Consider the following 15,347-nt stretch of genomic DNA (forward strand, 5'->3'; position numbering starts at 1 on the left):
ATTCCATCTTCATTCAAGATCTGCCCCTCCTTCAACACTTTTATCATTTTGATTTCCCTTCTCTGGACAACATCTGATCTCATTCATTTATTATTTCAGATATCGATTGACATGTCTTGAGCAAGTTAAGATACAGTTTTATGTTTTCTCACCAGTAGCACCTTTACTGGATTGTCCAGCATTTTGGTTACTCTGTATTGTTTGAGTTGCAACAACATACAGGGGACATTCTAGAAACAGTAATTCCCATGTTCACTCCTAGTCTTGCCTAATAGCTCATTATCCTATTATCTAGTTGCTGCCCTCCAACTCTTCATACTTGCCCAGCTGATATTCTACTTCCTCCCTTCTTACTCATATGTCCATTAAGGTTCATTCTGTCACTGGCTGTATTTCACTTTTCACTAACCAGCAGAATTGTGTCATCAACTAATTTTGAGATTCATTTCCCATTTCTCCTCCAATTAGATTGACTTCAACATTAGGCCTTGGAGGAGAGAATCATATTGTTTAAACTTCTTCAATATTGTGTATTATAAGTACTTTGTAAAAAAATGAAAAAGAAATTATGTTCTCCTGCCTTTTAAAAAGTTACTACCTTATAAAAAGGGAGGTGAATGTGATAGTTGAGGAGGGGGAAAATAAAGAACCTGTATTTTACAATTATTTGTGTCCCAATTTAAACCTCACTTTCTCCAGGAAGGCTAAATCTTTCTACTTAAAATGAGGTTCCTAGAATAGCGACCACCACATCACCTGGGAGCCTGTTAGAAATGCAGAATATTGGGGTTCCCAGAACTACTGAATCAAAATCTGTATTTTTGCAAGATTCCCAGAGGATTCATATGCACATTAAAGTTTGAGCAGTATTAAACTAAAGCACTCCTTATTTCTAACCCCCTAAAGCATACCTACTTTCTTTGCCATGAAAAAAAAAATGCTTTCTATCTTTAATATCCTGCTAATTTCAAAATATTTTTTGGCTTAAAACTTAAAATTTAAAGCATGCATGGCTTACTAAATAAACTGTGTCCCTGTTCAAATGTTTGCCTTTGATGTTTATGAGCTGCCAATATAGGAAATCTGCTCTTTTTCTCAATAAGCAAGTATGTGTAAGTAGTTGATTAATCATACCTTACTGATTCTGTTAAAAAATCAAAGAAATAAAAAAAGTAAGATATGCCAGATCAGTTTCAGGTTCTTATTTTTAGCCAGTTTAGTAACCCAGTAATCCAAGTTACATATTTGGGTCAACTGTTCCGTAATTTTCATAATTTAGATTCCTGTACAACCATCTGTATTTAGCATTCAATCTGCAATATGAATCCCAAACATGCTATTTGGTCTGTATCTGTACTTGATCTATATTATCTGATATCTGAATACTTTAAAAATTGATCTGTTACTAACATGTCTTTGATTATCTCTTTCTAATGTCCACATGTTGCCTAGTCAAATGTCTCCAAAGGTCAAGCAGGTGACACCATGTAAAGTGGCTGGATAGAGTATAGTGAGACCAATGGCAAATCAGAGAAGAAATTATTCTTTAAATCTCTGATTTTTGGCAATACCTTGACATAATATAGTAAACCTCTTTGTTGCTATTAAACCTCTGAACTTTATTTTTTAATTTTATTATTATTATTATTATTGTTGTTGTTATTATTTTGAGGTGGAATCCCTCTGTTGCCTAGGCTGGAGCACAGAGGCATGATCTTGGCTCACTGCAACCTCTGCCTCCCAGGTTCAAGTGATTCTCCTGCCTCAGTCTTCCAGGTAGCTGAGACTACAGGCATGCATCATCACACCTGGCTAATTTTTGTATTTTTATACAGATGGGGCTTCACCATGTGGGCCAGACTGGTCTCAAAACCTCAGGTGATCCACTTGCCTCAGCCTCCCAAAGTGCTGGGATTACAGGCTTGAGCCACCTCGGTGGACTAAACCTAAGAACTTTAAAGCACCACGAAACGGGTTAATTTAAAGCACTTAAAAACTTCCCATACACTTGATTCCACAAAGATCCTTAAAGATCCTAACAGCAGTTTCTCCAAAACTACTATTTCATAATGTCCTATCCTCAGGCCGCCTTCTTTCCTGCACTCTCAACTCAGCTGATAATCTTGCTTCATAGCTCACTGAGTCTGGGTAAAAGAGAAGCTTTCACATAATTCCCTTCTGTTTTCTTCATTAAATGCTCCAAACTACCTGCTTGTATATCAACAACCTCCAGCTTTTCCTGTTAGAATATGTGGGCTGACTTTGCAGTTATATTTTCTCTTCCTATGCCTAGTTTTTTCTCAACCTGTTTATTCTCAGCACCCTATAACATGCTCCCAAAAAAACAAAAAAGCAAAAGCTTTCCCTGATTTCCTTCTAGCTTTATCCCATTTTTTCTGATACCTTCACAGCAACATCATCTTGAGGAGATAGTTACTTCCCTACTTCCTCACCTCCCATTCTCTTCTGACCTGCTTAATAAGACTTCTGAGCATTGCCTACCACTGAAATTACTCTTAGAAAGTTCACCAGTGACCTCAGTATTGAAAAAACCATTGCAGACTTTCCTCCTCATCTCATTCTCAGCAATAGGGAAAGAGGTTAACTTTTTCCTGTTGAACTCTCCTCCTGGCTTCTGGAACACCAGTCTATCTTGTCCTTTCCTCCAACCTTGCTGACCACTGGTTCTCAGCTTCTTGGCTAACTCCTGTCTGCTCAGTCTCTATATAGCTGTATGCCCTGCGGCTCAATATAAAGCATCCAATCCTTGTCCATAAAAATCTTCTTGGGTGGTGTTATTCAGTCAGTTCAGAGAGTTCCTAATAATAGCAATATGATTTCCATAGTTTTACCTGTGTCACACTACTTGACTGACCACTGAACATAACTAAGGATGACATGAATCTCAAACAAAGTTCAGCCAAAAAGAAGGTCCTGATTTCATCTTCAATTTCTCCTGTTTTTCCTCATGTCAGCAAATGCTTCAACTATCCACCAAAGAACTTTGCAAAAACCTAAGAACATCCCAGATTCCTCCTTATCCTTCACCCTTCACATTATTTACACCAAAACCAGTCAGGAATCCCATCAAAACATACCCTGAGACCTTCAGTGTCTTTACCCCAACACCCTGATCCAAGTAAACATAATCTTTTATGCAGAATATAGCAACAGCTTCCTAACTCATCTCTCTGCATTCAGCCTTACTCCTGCTTCAGATCATTCCCTATAAGGTAGAGTAATTTTTTGAAACTGGAAATAAGAGCAGGTCAGTGCCTTGTGAGAAACTGTCCAGTGCTTTTCCATTTCATTAAAAATAAAACAAATTTTTATTTACCTAAAAGACCAAAAAGAATTCTGGGGCCGGGCACAGTGGCTCTCACCTACAATCCCTGCACTTCAGGAGGCCAAGGCAGGAAGATCACTTGAGCCCAAGAGTTTGAAAACAGCCTGAGAAACATAGCAAGACCAATCTCCACAAAACATTTAAAAATTAGCTGGGTGTGGTGGTGGGTACCACCTGACCATAGGAGATATTGCATGTGTGATAAATAAGTGAATGAGTAATTTTTCTGATCACATTCTTGAACCACTCTTGGACCACTATGACTTTATCCGAACTGTATTATCAGATTTCACTGGCCTCTATACTGTTAAATGTGTTATAAAATTGCCATATCTGCATCTTACTTGAGCTTTATAAGCAGTATCTGTCAGAGCTGATCACCCTTTCTGCTTTTCTTCATTTGAATTCCAGGCCATCACTCTCTTCTGGTTTTCTTCCTAATTCTCAATTTTCCTTGTGGTTTTCCTTCTTTCCTTCCCTACCCTTAGACTTTAAAGTGTGTCAACAACTCATTTCTTGAACATCTCTATCTATACTCATTTCCTTGACAGTGCCATCTCTCCTCATGAGTTTAAATATCATCTAAATGGTGGTGAGTCCTAGTTTCATGTTCCAGACTGGCCTTCATGTATTAACTGCCTTGTGTCTAATGGCATACTGGAGACATTCATTTGGATATCTAAGATAAATCTCAGTTTTAATAATCTCAAACAGCCCCAGCTTTCTCTCCTCAAAACTGGTCTACTTAGAAAATAACAACACCAGTGCTTCCAATTTCTAGTGGAGAAAACAGTACAGCTATACCCCATATGCAAAATCTGTCTCTACTACCTCCAAAATGAAATAAAATCCCAAAGACATTCCCTATGATAGTGAAGTTAATAGTGGTTTCTGGACAGAAACTGGACAATTTCCTGTTCTACTTCTCATGCAGACATTCTCATTTTCTGTTTTTATGCAGAAAGGGAGGAGACTGGGTTTTGAGAGGGAAGTTAGACTAGGTAAGAAAACAGCAGGCATACCTATCCTAGGAAAGGAAGAGACAGAGGTTGGGTTCCACCTCCTCTAATCTCTTGAAAGTGTGTGGGTAAAATGGGTAATCAGTGATTTCTAGAATCTCTGCAACCATTCTGAGAGTCCTCGCAAGTTGAAGGATCCAGAATCTTCTCCATTGATATTCAAACCAGAGTGGAAACCGCCATCAGTTTTCAAAACACAGCAGCCAAGGCTTGGATGGATTTAGATCTTGCATCAAATTCAGGAAATCCCAGTCTACTGGCTGGCTGGCCAGCCAAGTCAATTTCATTCATCTTGCAACAAGCCCTCATTGAATTTTTCAAGATTAATTTTATGACCACATAGGGATTTATATTCATACTTTTGCCATTTCTTACTACCTTCATGGCTGCCACCACACTCCTAGCCACCACCAACTGTTGTATGATTACTGCAATTGCCTTGTCTTCCTGTTCACAGCTGTGCTCCTCCTCCCACCACCTAAAGTCCTCTTCGCACCACCTAAACTATGTTCTCAACACAGCCAGAATGATCCTGAGTAAAATATAAGATCACCCTACTTCTCTGTCCAAATGCTTCAAACAGCTTCTTATCACTAAGCTAAAAGGAAGTCTTTACGACAGTCTGCATCTGCCTTCCCCAGTTAAATCTGTAACCTCATCTCCTGCCACTCTTCTCATGCTCCCTCTGTCTGCCACATGGGCACCCTGGCTGAGTCTGGAGACTCACATCTATTCTATGCAAGGAAGAATGTTTGTTGTGTTTACTAATGGGACCCTAGATAGTGGCTGGCATTTAGTAAACTCTCAATACATGCTGAATAAAGGAATGAATAAAAGTACAATTCCAAAATTTTATGGTGTATCTCAGCCTCTAGGTGTTCCATTCTCCTATGGAAACCACTTTTCTTCTCTTGTCTTTCTAAACCCCTAGATGTGTTGCTAATATTTAAGGAAGGATAGAACAGGGTTGTCACTTTTCTTTCTATAGGTACTGCCATCTATGGAGCAATTTTCAAAAAGAAAAATATGGTCATTTTAAAGGTCAAAGTCTTAAAAATATTAAAATTAAGGTTTTGTAAACTTTAAAATTCTGTATAAAATGATACTTAAGACAAAACAACTTTATTGTACCTAAATAATACTATTAAAACAAAAACACTTTAAGAAAATTAAATAAGCTATTTCAAATTCAGAATAAGGGAATTTTCGTAATTTTCAGTAATAATGATATTTTTTAAATAAACAGAAATTTCATGTACATTTAGGTGTATATATGTCAAAGAAATAAAAATATTTAATTTTTGAAAATGACCAGTCAAGTAACAGTATACAAAGAGAAAATGATTATTTTAGGAATCAAAGGTTACAATAACCTTAATTGCCATTAAACCTTAAGTGCAATAAAATATTTATTGCAATGAATTCCTGGCGCTTGTAGTGAGACTACAAAATAAGCTATGGGCAAGTAAGTTATAAGGCCATCATTTCTTTATCTACATTTATTCTGGATATATGTCGCTGATGGCAAACAATCTCAGAAAATAAACAAAGCAACTCACAAGCTAAAGATCGCTTTTGCATATTCCAGACTAGCATCACCCTGTTCAACCAACTAGGCTGTCCCATGTCCAGTTTCTGGAGTTATGTTCTGTACTGAAGTACAGAAGAAAAAAAAAACATAAATTCTAAATTTAAGCAAGGCCTTAGAAAGAATATAAGTAACCAACTGAAACCAAGCCATTGTTTGCATCAATGTACACCCAGGACTGAAAGTACCACCAGTTATTTGGCCTCTGGCTTCTGGTTGCCTAGCAAAAGGAGAGGTATTCAGATGTGTTTCATTTTACATTTAGAAAAGTGTCATGCCAAGGTTCTGCCCAAAACCTCTCCAATACATGAGGGGAGAGGAGGCATGCATAGCAATCAACCCTCCGGAAGTGTCTGCCAACCGTTCTCAAAAAGACAGAGAAGCAGTAGTAACAGCAAGAAACAGTTTACATAGTTGGCCCATGTGTCCTTTTTAGGTCATGTGCCCTCCCTGGTTGCTAAAGTACATTCTACACTTAGGTATACTTTTTATAGCAGCAAACTATTTTGAAGTTTATCTATACTGTTTTAGGGACTCTATGTTAAAAACTTGTAACAAGGGGTAAATACTCAATCTGTTTTATTATTTAAATTCCACAACATTTCAATACCTTTTCTAATAGCTTAGTAGCTCTATGTCATAGGACAATTTTTAGCAGCTCATGAAAATTTGAAAAAGTAGGGAAAAAATCTTGAATTATCTGAAGCATTTGTACCTTGTTCTCAAGTGTTTAAAATTTCCCACATCAATATCTCTGGTTTTGATATCCTACCTTCCAGAATTTTTATTCTTTTAATTTCTCTGTCTTACCTGTCCACCATATTTGTCTCATATAATCTTACCTATTCATCTATCCATCCCCTCATTCAACAAGCATTTATTGAGCATTCAACAACATTCAATCAACAAACATTTACTGAGTAGCCCTTCTATTCACCAAGCTCTAGTTATAAAGATTAAAAAAAAAAAAAAAGTGTGATATTTACCCTTCTAGGAATTCAGTCTTAGGAAAACAAACATGCTATTTCATTGCAAAAAAAAATAGGCTTGAATACTATAAATAGGCTTAAATGAGTAGAGACGCAGTAGTGGAATGGTGAGAGCAGAGGAAGCTTTACAGGAAAGACAAGGTTTGAGCTGAATTTTGAGGGACAAATAACAGTTTCCGTCCTGGCATGCTGGGTCACACCTGTAATCCCAACACTTTGGGAGGCTGAGGTGGGTGGATCACTTGAGGTCAGAAATTTGAGACTAGCCTAGCCAACATGGTGAAACCCTATCTCTACTAAAAATGCAAAAATGAGCCAGGCATGGTGGTAGGCATCTGTAGTCCCAGCTACTCAGGAGGCTATGGCAGGAGAATCTCTTGAGCACAGGAGGTGGAGGCTGCAGTGAGCCAAGATTGTGCCATTGGACTCCAGTCTGAGCAACAATAGCAAAAGTCCATCTCAAAAAAACAACAACAAAAAAAAGTTTGTTAGGAGGAGACAGGAAACAGTCATTCCAGGTACAGACGACACCGAATGAGTAAAGAGGCATGAGGGCATGAGGAAGTATACCCATCTTTAAGAACATGGAGTATTTCAATGGGAACACAGGTTCAAATAAACACAAGGTAGTTGACCACTATGGGGCAGACTGGAAAACATGCTTCCGTTTATAAGCAATCATGGGAGTTTTAAATTGTGTGCAGCCCGGAGTCAACAGACCTTTGCGCAACTGAGCAACCAGTGTAGATTGGTTTGAGGGAAACGTCAGCTTTACTAATGGTGAGGAAAGTGAGCTAAATTAGAAATAAAGTAGGAACAAGACCTGGCATGGTGGCTTACACCTGTAATGCCAGCGTAGGAGGCCAAGGTGGAGGGATCACTTCAGATCAGGAGTTTGAGACCAGCCTGCCCAATATGGTGAAACTCTATCTCCATGAAAAAAAAAAAAAAAAATTAGCTGGGAGTGGAGGCGCATGCCTGTAATCTTAGCTACTTGGGGAGCTGAGGCAGGAGAATCACTTGAACTCTGGATGCAGAGGTGGCAGAGTCCAGGTTGTGCCACTCTGTCAAGAAGGAAAGAAAAGGAAGGAAGGCAAGAAGGGAAGGAGGGAGGGGGGGAATAGAAAGAAAGAAAAGAAAGAATAGAAAAAAGCATGAAAGAACAAACAAGTTGATACAGTGTGCTAGGTGAGAAGCTGTGGTACCAATGTAGGTATAAGATGAACAAAGATTAGAATAAAATGGAAGAGAGGGATTCAAAAGACATTTGAGACAGAATCTACACAATTTGGCAAGTAATAGTATACCGATGTTTGTGTGTGGACGTTATATGGAAAGGTATAGTAAAAAGTTAAGGATGTGCCCAATTTTCTGGGGGTTTTTTTGGTACATTTCTTAGAAAGTACTGAGCAGACATTAATGCTATTCATCATCAACTAAGGGGCTGGCAGGTGAGGGTAGAGGAAAAGGATAAGGCACTTTTTTTTCTTCTTTCGACACTTGCAGCTTTCAGTATTGTATCTAAGGAGTAATTATTACATGGAGATGGTCCAACAGGCAGGAGGAAATATAAAAAGGAAGCTCAAAGACACGGTGGTCAGCTGGAGATACAGAATATGGACCCACAAATACAGGATATTTAAAGTCAAAGGAGTAGTAAGGCCTTGCAGAAAGAGAAAAGGACAGAAGTGAAAACTTGGGGAGCAAACTTTCCAGAGATGCATAGGAAACAAGGGCATGGGGACATAAAAGAACCAAGCAATAGGGTCTTAAAACCCATAAAAGCAAATCTATTCGATAGTACCAAATGTCTTATCTCATTACAACCTGTGAGGTTTGTATTCTTTTTTGAAAGAAATAGACTTAGGGAGTATAAGTGCAGTTTTGTTACATTGATATATTGTGTAGTGATAAAATCTGGGCTTTTAGTGTAACTACCACCCAAATAATGTACAATATGTACGTTACATAATCACATACATTACATAATGTAATATAAACATTACATGATTTCTCATCTCTTCCCCCCTTCCACCTTTCCAACTCTCCAGGGTTTACTATTCCACTTCCTATGTCCATGTGCACACAGTATTCAAGCTCCCGCATGTAACTGACAGCATATGGGATTTGACTTTCTATTTCTGAGTTTTTTCACTTAAGACAGTGATTCCCAGGTCCATCCACATTGCTGCAAAAGACATGTTTCATTCTTTTTATGGCTGAGCGATATTGTATGATATATGGATTGAAGACTTACATGTAAGACCTGAAATTATAAAAACTATACAAGAAAACTCAGGGAAAACTCTTCTAGACATTGGCCTAGGCAAAGAATTTATGACAAAGACCTCAAAAGCAAATGCAACTAAAACAAAAATAGGCCAATGGCACTTAATTAAACTAAAAAGCTTTTGCAAAGCAAGAAATAATCACAGAGTAAACAGACAATCTGTGAAACAGAATGGAAGATAACATGGGGAAACTATGCATCTGACAAAGGACTAGTGTCCAGAATTTGCAAGGAACTCAAACAACTCAATGAGAAAAAAATAACCCCTCGAAAAAGTGGGCAAAGGACATGAACGGGCACTTTTCAAATTAAAAACCCACAAAAATGTCCAACAAACGTATAAGGTTTATATTCTTTCATTTATTTTGCCAATGAGAAGAATAACACCTAGAATGGTTGCTGACCATCAGGGTTCATGTGCCAATAGGCAGCAGAAGCAAAATGTGAATGTGCTGCACTCTAGGTCCAAAGTCAATAAATTTTCCTCCAAAATCCATTGCCTCTTCAGCAACTGTATCACTGAATGACCTAAAAGTTCCAGTTTCTCCATGTACCCCAAATTAAATGTAGGTAATCTCCTTCCTTAGGATTACTGGTTTCTATCACCAATAATTTATTTCTCCCCTTCCTGACTCTGCCACAAGGTCGTGCTTTTACCAACTAATCCACTTCCATGAACTTAATCTGCTTCCAATTCCCTACAACCAGCCTGCCAATTCCTGCCACCCTGCATTTTTCTCTTTCTCTTCCTCTAACTGGCGTATCCCCCCAACTCTTTCCTACGATTCATGTTTCCGACCACCTTCAGAAACAATCTATACCTCATCTTACCCACTGATTAACTCTCAAAATTAGGAATGTTCTACTGTTCTGTGCTCCTTTGGCATTATTCACAGACATGAACAAGCAGAATTTTGTGTCTTTGCTAAGGAGCAAATTTTCAAATGAGCCTATTTTGTTCTTCTGAATCAACACTATAAGCTCTTTAAAGGAAGGTAAGGCATTCGAGACTCAAGTTTTTTGTTTTTTTTGTTTTTTTTGTTTTTTAACGCAGTGTCTCACTCTGTCACCCAGGCTGGAGTGCAGTGGAGTAATCTCAGCCCACTACAATGTCCCCCTCCTGTATTCAAACAATTCTGGTGCCTCAACCTCCCCAGTAGCTGGAATTACAGGCATGTGCCACCATGCTTGGCTAATATTTTGTATTCTTAGTAGAGATGGGGTTTGACCATGTTCGACAGGCTGGTATGGAACTCCTGACCTCAACTGATCCTTCCACCTCAGCCTCCCACAGTGTTGGAATTACAGGTGTGAACCACTGTGCCCAGCCCAGACTCAATTTTTAACTCTACAAGTTAAATGAGTACAAAAGTAGGATTAGAAATGTAATATTAATAATATCTGGATATGACCTGGCTCTCGTAGGTTTAAGGCTAAAGAGTTAACTAAAATATGCACCAATTACAAATAAGGTAATTGGTTATTCAAACATTTAACATGAAATGACAGACACATAGGGTATAAGGGGCCCAAACCAGTGGTACTTATCATAGGACATTGCTGATTTTACATGAAATAGCCTTTTTGTCAGTTTTAAGTTTTGTTTTCTCAGAATAAACTATTTTAAATAATGATTTGAATAAATTGGATTTTTATAAGAATGATCTATATTTCATTAACATTGTTATAAAATGCCTAAAACAGTATTTCAAATAAAATAGTATTTTAGACTTCACCTTAAATGTGTATTCTAGAAAATTTGTATTACAGTTGGGCAATATACTTCTCCTCAACCCGGTTAATGGCCGAGACACAGTTCCTATCTAAGAGCAGCACAATATAAACCCTGGCTGGTTTCTGAATCTACATTTCAAGGATAGAATGAAACCAGTTAAACTAAAAAGAAACTCATATAACATCCCAGACCAGACATCATACAATAGATAGTTATTATTATTTTTTTTGGAAGCCAGACATGAAAACGAATCATAGAACTGTTCTTTCGTGATTCCCATATTCCTTAAAACATACACAAATATTCTCAGATTTCATTTTGTGGGTTTGAACTCCAAGTTTTTCCTTATTTTAAATAAAAAGCAACGGAATACCTATTCACATGGAATAAGCATACAGTAGCCTAGTTGGAAAGGCTCCAGAACCAGCTGCTCTGTTTGAATTCTCACAGATGAAGAAGTCATAGAATTTTTCACTTTGGATAAACACTACACAAGAAGCAGAAATATGAGACATTACAGATGTCATATCCTGCATAGCATTTTCAGAAGAGCTAACGATTTCCTTAGATATTATGTTTAAACCATATAAGGAAACAAAATTAGTTATATATGTCTTGGTAACATTTACTGAGATCTTGAAGTATGTTTGATAATGAGCTAAACTTCACCCAGGTTATCTCCTTTTATCCTCACAACCCTTTGAGGTGAGTATATATATGCTAGACACCAGGAAATTGAAGTAGCAAGAAATTAGCAAGTGCCCAATGTCACATAAGTGGGTGTCAGTGCCAAAAGTTTAACCCAGACAACTCATTCCTGAGTCTCAAATCTTAATCTCTGATTAGTTCTCTTGAGTGACACCTACTTTCTTCAGGGTAAAATAAATTTTCTGGTAAAAGTTAAAATAGTGTAATGTCATATTTTATGATGGGCAATAGGAACTTAGAACTTCCATGCTTCATAAAAAATTATCTAAATCAAGAATATTCACCAAAACTAAGGTAAAAGCAGGAAAAAAAAAAACAGAATGCATGAAAATTAACTGCAATGAAAATGCCATTTCCAATGTTTGTTAAATAAGTTTGCCATCACCAACAACTATTTATTATCAGGCTTTGCTAGTGCATTCCTCATTCATGGAAGTAATATGGATTTCTTAAAAGTTTTCTAAATATTTAGGGTATGAAATAACAGTATACTCACGAGTTATATGCTAGTAGTCTTAAAGAAGTAATTTTGTTCTTTAAAGTTGCTAATTTACTCAGAGCAAATGTAAGATTGTTAAGAGTAAGTTGCATATTTTTAATTAATCCTTTGCCCAGGCTTATTTTCAAGCTTCAAGTTCACAAATAATAAATCCAAGGGGAGAAAAAAGCCATTGCCAAAGCACTCTTCAACATAAAGCAACCATAAAAATGTATCCTTTACAATCTCATTTACATGTTTGTAAGAAACTACATACGCATCTGCAATCCAGAAAGTTTCTTCCAATTATTAGTCTCTGAATTCTTCAAATCCCCCATTCATTAAAAGTTCTATCAGGAAATAGGAAGTAAATTTTCAGCTAAGTCAATTAAAAGCAAATACACCAGCTGTTTTGCATTTTCACTATGTTAACTTTCCTGGTAAGAGTAGAATCCAGGGCACTTAGCAGGAACATTGCCTCTAAAGGCATTTAATCCTATTCAAATGTCAGGAGCTCTTAAAAACAATAGAAATATTAATAAATGAATATGCAGAGGAAAATGCCCTCAAAGAACATGTTTTTTTCAAACTTCGTATAAAACAAATGATTAAAGAGTAAAGAACAGCATGAGGACTGCTGACTGAAAGCATAAACAAACATTTCTTTTGTACATACCACTTGAAAAATGTCCTTACCATATACTCCATATTAGAGGCTGTTGGATACACCTGACTTCGTAATTTATTATGAAGGTCCAAGATACTCTGCATGTCATTGTCTGTGATGGCCCTTTTCCCTCTTTGCTTGGCTGTCCACCACTCACCATCCTCATCCATGTACTTTTCCAAAAGTTTCTCCAATAAAGTGGCATTAGGAACCACCATGGCTGGAATTGCTCTAGCCATGAACAGCACTGTGGTTACTCTGAGCCACTCCCGCGCGGTACACTTCATAATGAATGACCTCAGGACTTCCCCAGGAAAATCTCCAAGACAGGCTCTTCCACTCCTTTTGGCTATAACGACATGTCATGTGATTAAGATGAAAATGCCAGATGTGAAATTTTCTAATAACACAAGCAAAACAATAGTTACCAAGGAGGTGTGCCAGTTTGATTTGTCTATTTAACAGCAGAAAATGGACACCCACGTTTTGAAATAACTTATCTCCAACACATTTTTTTCTTCCAGAGGACTTTTCACAATGCAGTTTCCACAAAATAGACAACTCTATTATCCAAGATAATACCCGTGAGGCCAAAATTAAATGGCAAAAGTAGCCTAGAAGAGTCAAAGCTTGAAAATATGAATTGCAAGACTTTTAAGTGGCCATACATTACATATATCCCGCAAAGGATGTAATATACCTAGAAATTTTGATTTCCGTCTAGAGGTTCATGTTTCTCTATGAAGAGTGTTACATTTTATTTATGGTATTATTTTATTCCAGTGTCCCATCTCTGTTGCACATTCAGAATGTCCACATCATTCTAAAATTGAGGGTGAATGTTTCAAAGAAATACAAAAGGCTATTCATATATGCATCCATGGGTACATCTAGGGGGCCCCCGGGAACTACTGAGAATGAATGGTTTGGGTCACTAGGGGAAGTCTCTTCTTACTCAGATTCAGGTCAAGAACTCAATCTTTATTTCCTGGAAAGTTTGTGACTAATCTGTGACCCGCACCCGAGGAAGCCAGCAACTCTCCGGCAACTTGAGAGCTCTTCCTCCCCTCCACTGCAGGCACACACTGTTCTTTCTCTGAACCCAAATGGAAAGCGCGCGACAGAGGAAGGGGGAGAAGCCAACAAAGTCACTTACAATAACTAGAGCTCCCACTAGTCTCGATGCCGCTGCTTTCCGAGTAGCCCACCCACCCCTCGTGCCTGACCACTCTCTACAACTTGGCTTTTTCGTTTAAGTACAGTTTAAGAAGTAAAAGGAGATAGGAAAGGGTGGCAGCCTGACGACCCAGCGATGAGTTTTAGAATCGTCCTTACCTCTCCAGTGTGAAGTTTCCTGGGAGAGCGGAGCCGAACCAGACCGCAGGCCTCTGCAGCCGCCCAGAGCCTTCACACGGGACCGCAAACCGAGAGCCCCGCTGGGGAAGGGCCCGAGCAGCGCGCGTCCGCGGCGAGGGGGGCGCTGACTGCAGGGGTACGCGAGCCTCCGCCGCTGCGGCTCCCACAGCCTGGAAGAAGTGCCAGGCAAAGCGTTCAATCAGACCTGCGGTTGGGGTGGGAAGGGAGCTGCTTCGTTAGCTTGCCAGGGTGGGCGCGCCAGCTTCCCTGAGCGTTATCCGCAGGAGCGAGGGGCGGGGGCTCGGCAGCGGGGACTCGGCGGCGACCTCTCGCTCCTGCTCGGTGTAGCGCGGGCGCGCAGAACCCGGCGCCGAGAGCTTCCGTCGCTCCCTCGCGCTCGCGGGCATTTATTGCGGCCCCAGCGCGGGCACGTGACGTGAGCGCCCCTCCTCGCCCACCCCCACCTCCAGCCAGCCCTGGCCAGAGGCCCGCTGGAGCGGCGAGGAGCAGCCCTCCCTGCTTCTCCCGGGCGCTGCAAAGCCAGGGCGGTCGGCCTTTGTGGGCGTGCTTCGGGCTCCCAAGACCCGAGCCCGGAAGGTCTGCCCACCCGTGGGAGATGGGTGCAAGGAGGGCCCCCAGCTCCCCTCAACCATCCCAGCTTGCCTGCTTTCAAAGATCCTCTTCCCAGTCAGTTCCTTTCTGCTGAGTTGCGGAAATGCCTTTAAGGGTCCATACAGAGGAGGGGCTGCCCCACAGAGCATGGAGTGGGTGGGGGATGGGGTTAACACCTTCGGTCTTGGAGGCACAGAAGGGGAAATAGGGGACAGAGTGGAGAGGGAAAGGTTTTTCCTTTTATTTTTTCCAGGCATCCACATCCTTGATGAAGACCAGACGGGGAAGGTGTTCAATAGAATTTGGGGTGGGACTCAGACTCAGAATCGCCTGACAGCTGAGACCCTCTCTTTATTCATAAAATATGAAACATTGCCTTTTCAAGGCGGCCATAGCCCTTTTTTTTTTTCTGATGATGTATACATTTAAAAAGTTGATATAAAGGGTACCATTAATTAATATACCAGGAATTGCTGACAGGAATTGAAACCCCAGCCCTAGAATAGATACTGAAAGGAGAGTCCGTTCTGTTGTTCTTGTAATCTGGAGTAAGAAAATT

At 39.5% G+C, this 15,347-nt stretch overlaps 1 protein-coding gene across 2 annotated transcripts in view; it reads right to left on the reverse strand.

Annotated features, from left to right (window-relative positions):
* The window catches only part of CRISPLD1 (cysteine rich secretory protein LCCL domain containing 1), a 48,518-nt gene extending 33,925 nt beyond the window's left edge, over window positions 1-14,593 (reverse strand). The window contains exons 1-2 of one of the 2 annotated variants that reach the window (XM_017521896.2): window positions 14,156-14,593; window positions 12,850-13,169 (exon numbers count right to left, since the gene is read on the reverse strand). In XM_017521896.2, coding sequence (XP_017377385.1) covers window positions 12,850-13,107 — 258 coding nt within the window. In that variant the 5' untranslated portion in view covers window positions 13,108-13,169; window positions 14,156-14,593. The remainder of the gene's footprint in view (window positions 1-12,849; window positions 13,170-14,155) is intronic. The other variant, XM_037736092.1, reaches the window with a different exon arrangement.
* Between the last annotated feature and the right edge of the window lie 754 nt (window positions 14,594-15,347).

The sequence above is a fragment of the Cebus imitator genome, unplaced genomic scaffold, assembly GCF_001604975.1.
Source record: "Cebus imitator isolate Cc_AM_T3 unplaced genomic scaffold, Cebus_imitator-1.0 Scaffold22, whole genome shotgun sequence".
Taxonomy (NCBI): Eukaryota; Metazoa; Chordata; class Mammalia; order Primates; family Cebidae; genus Cebus; species Cebus imitator.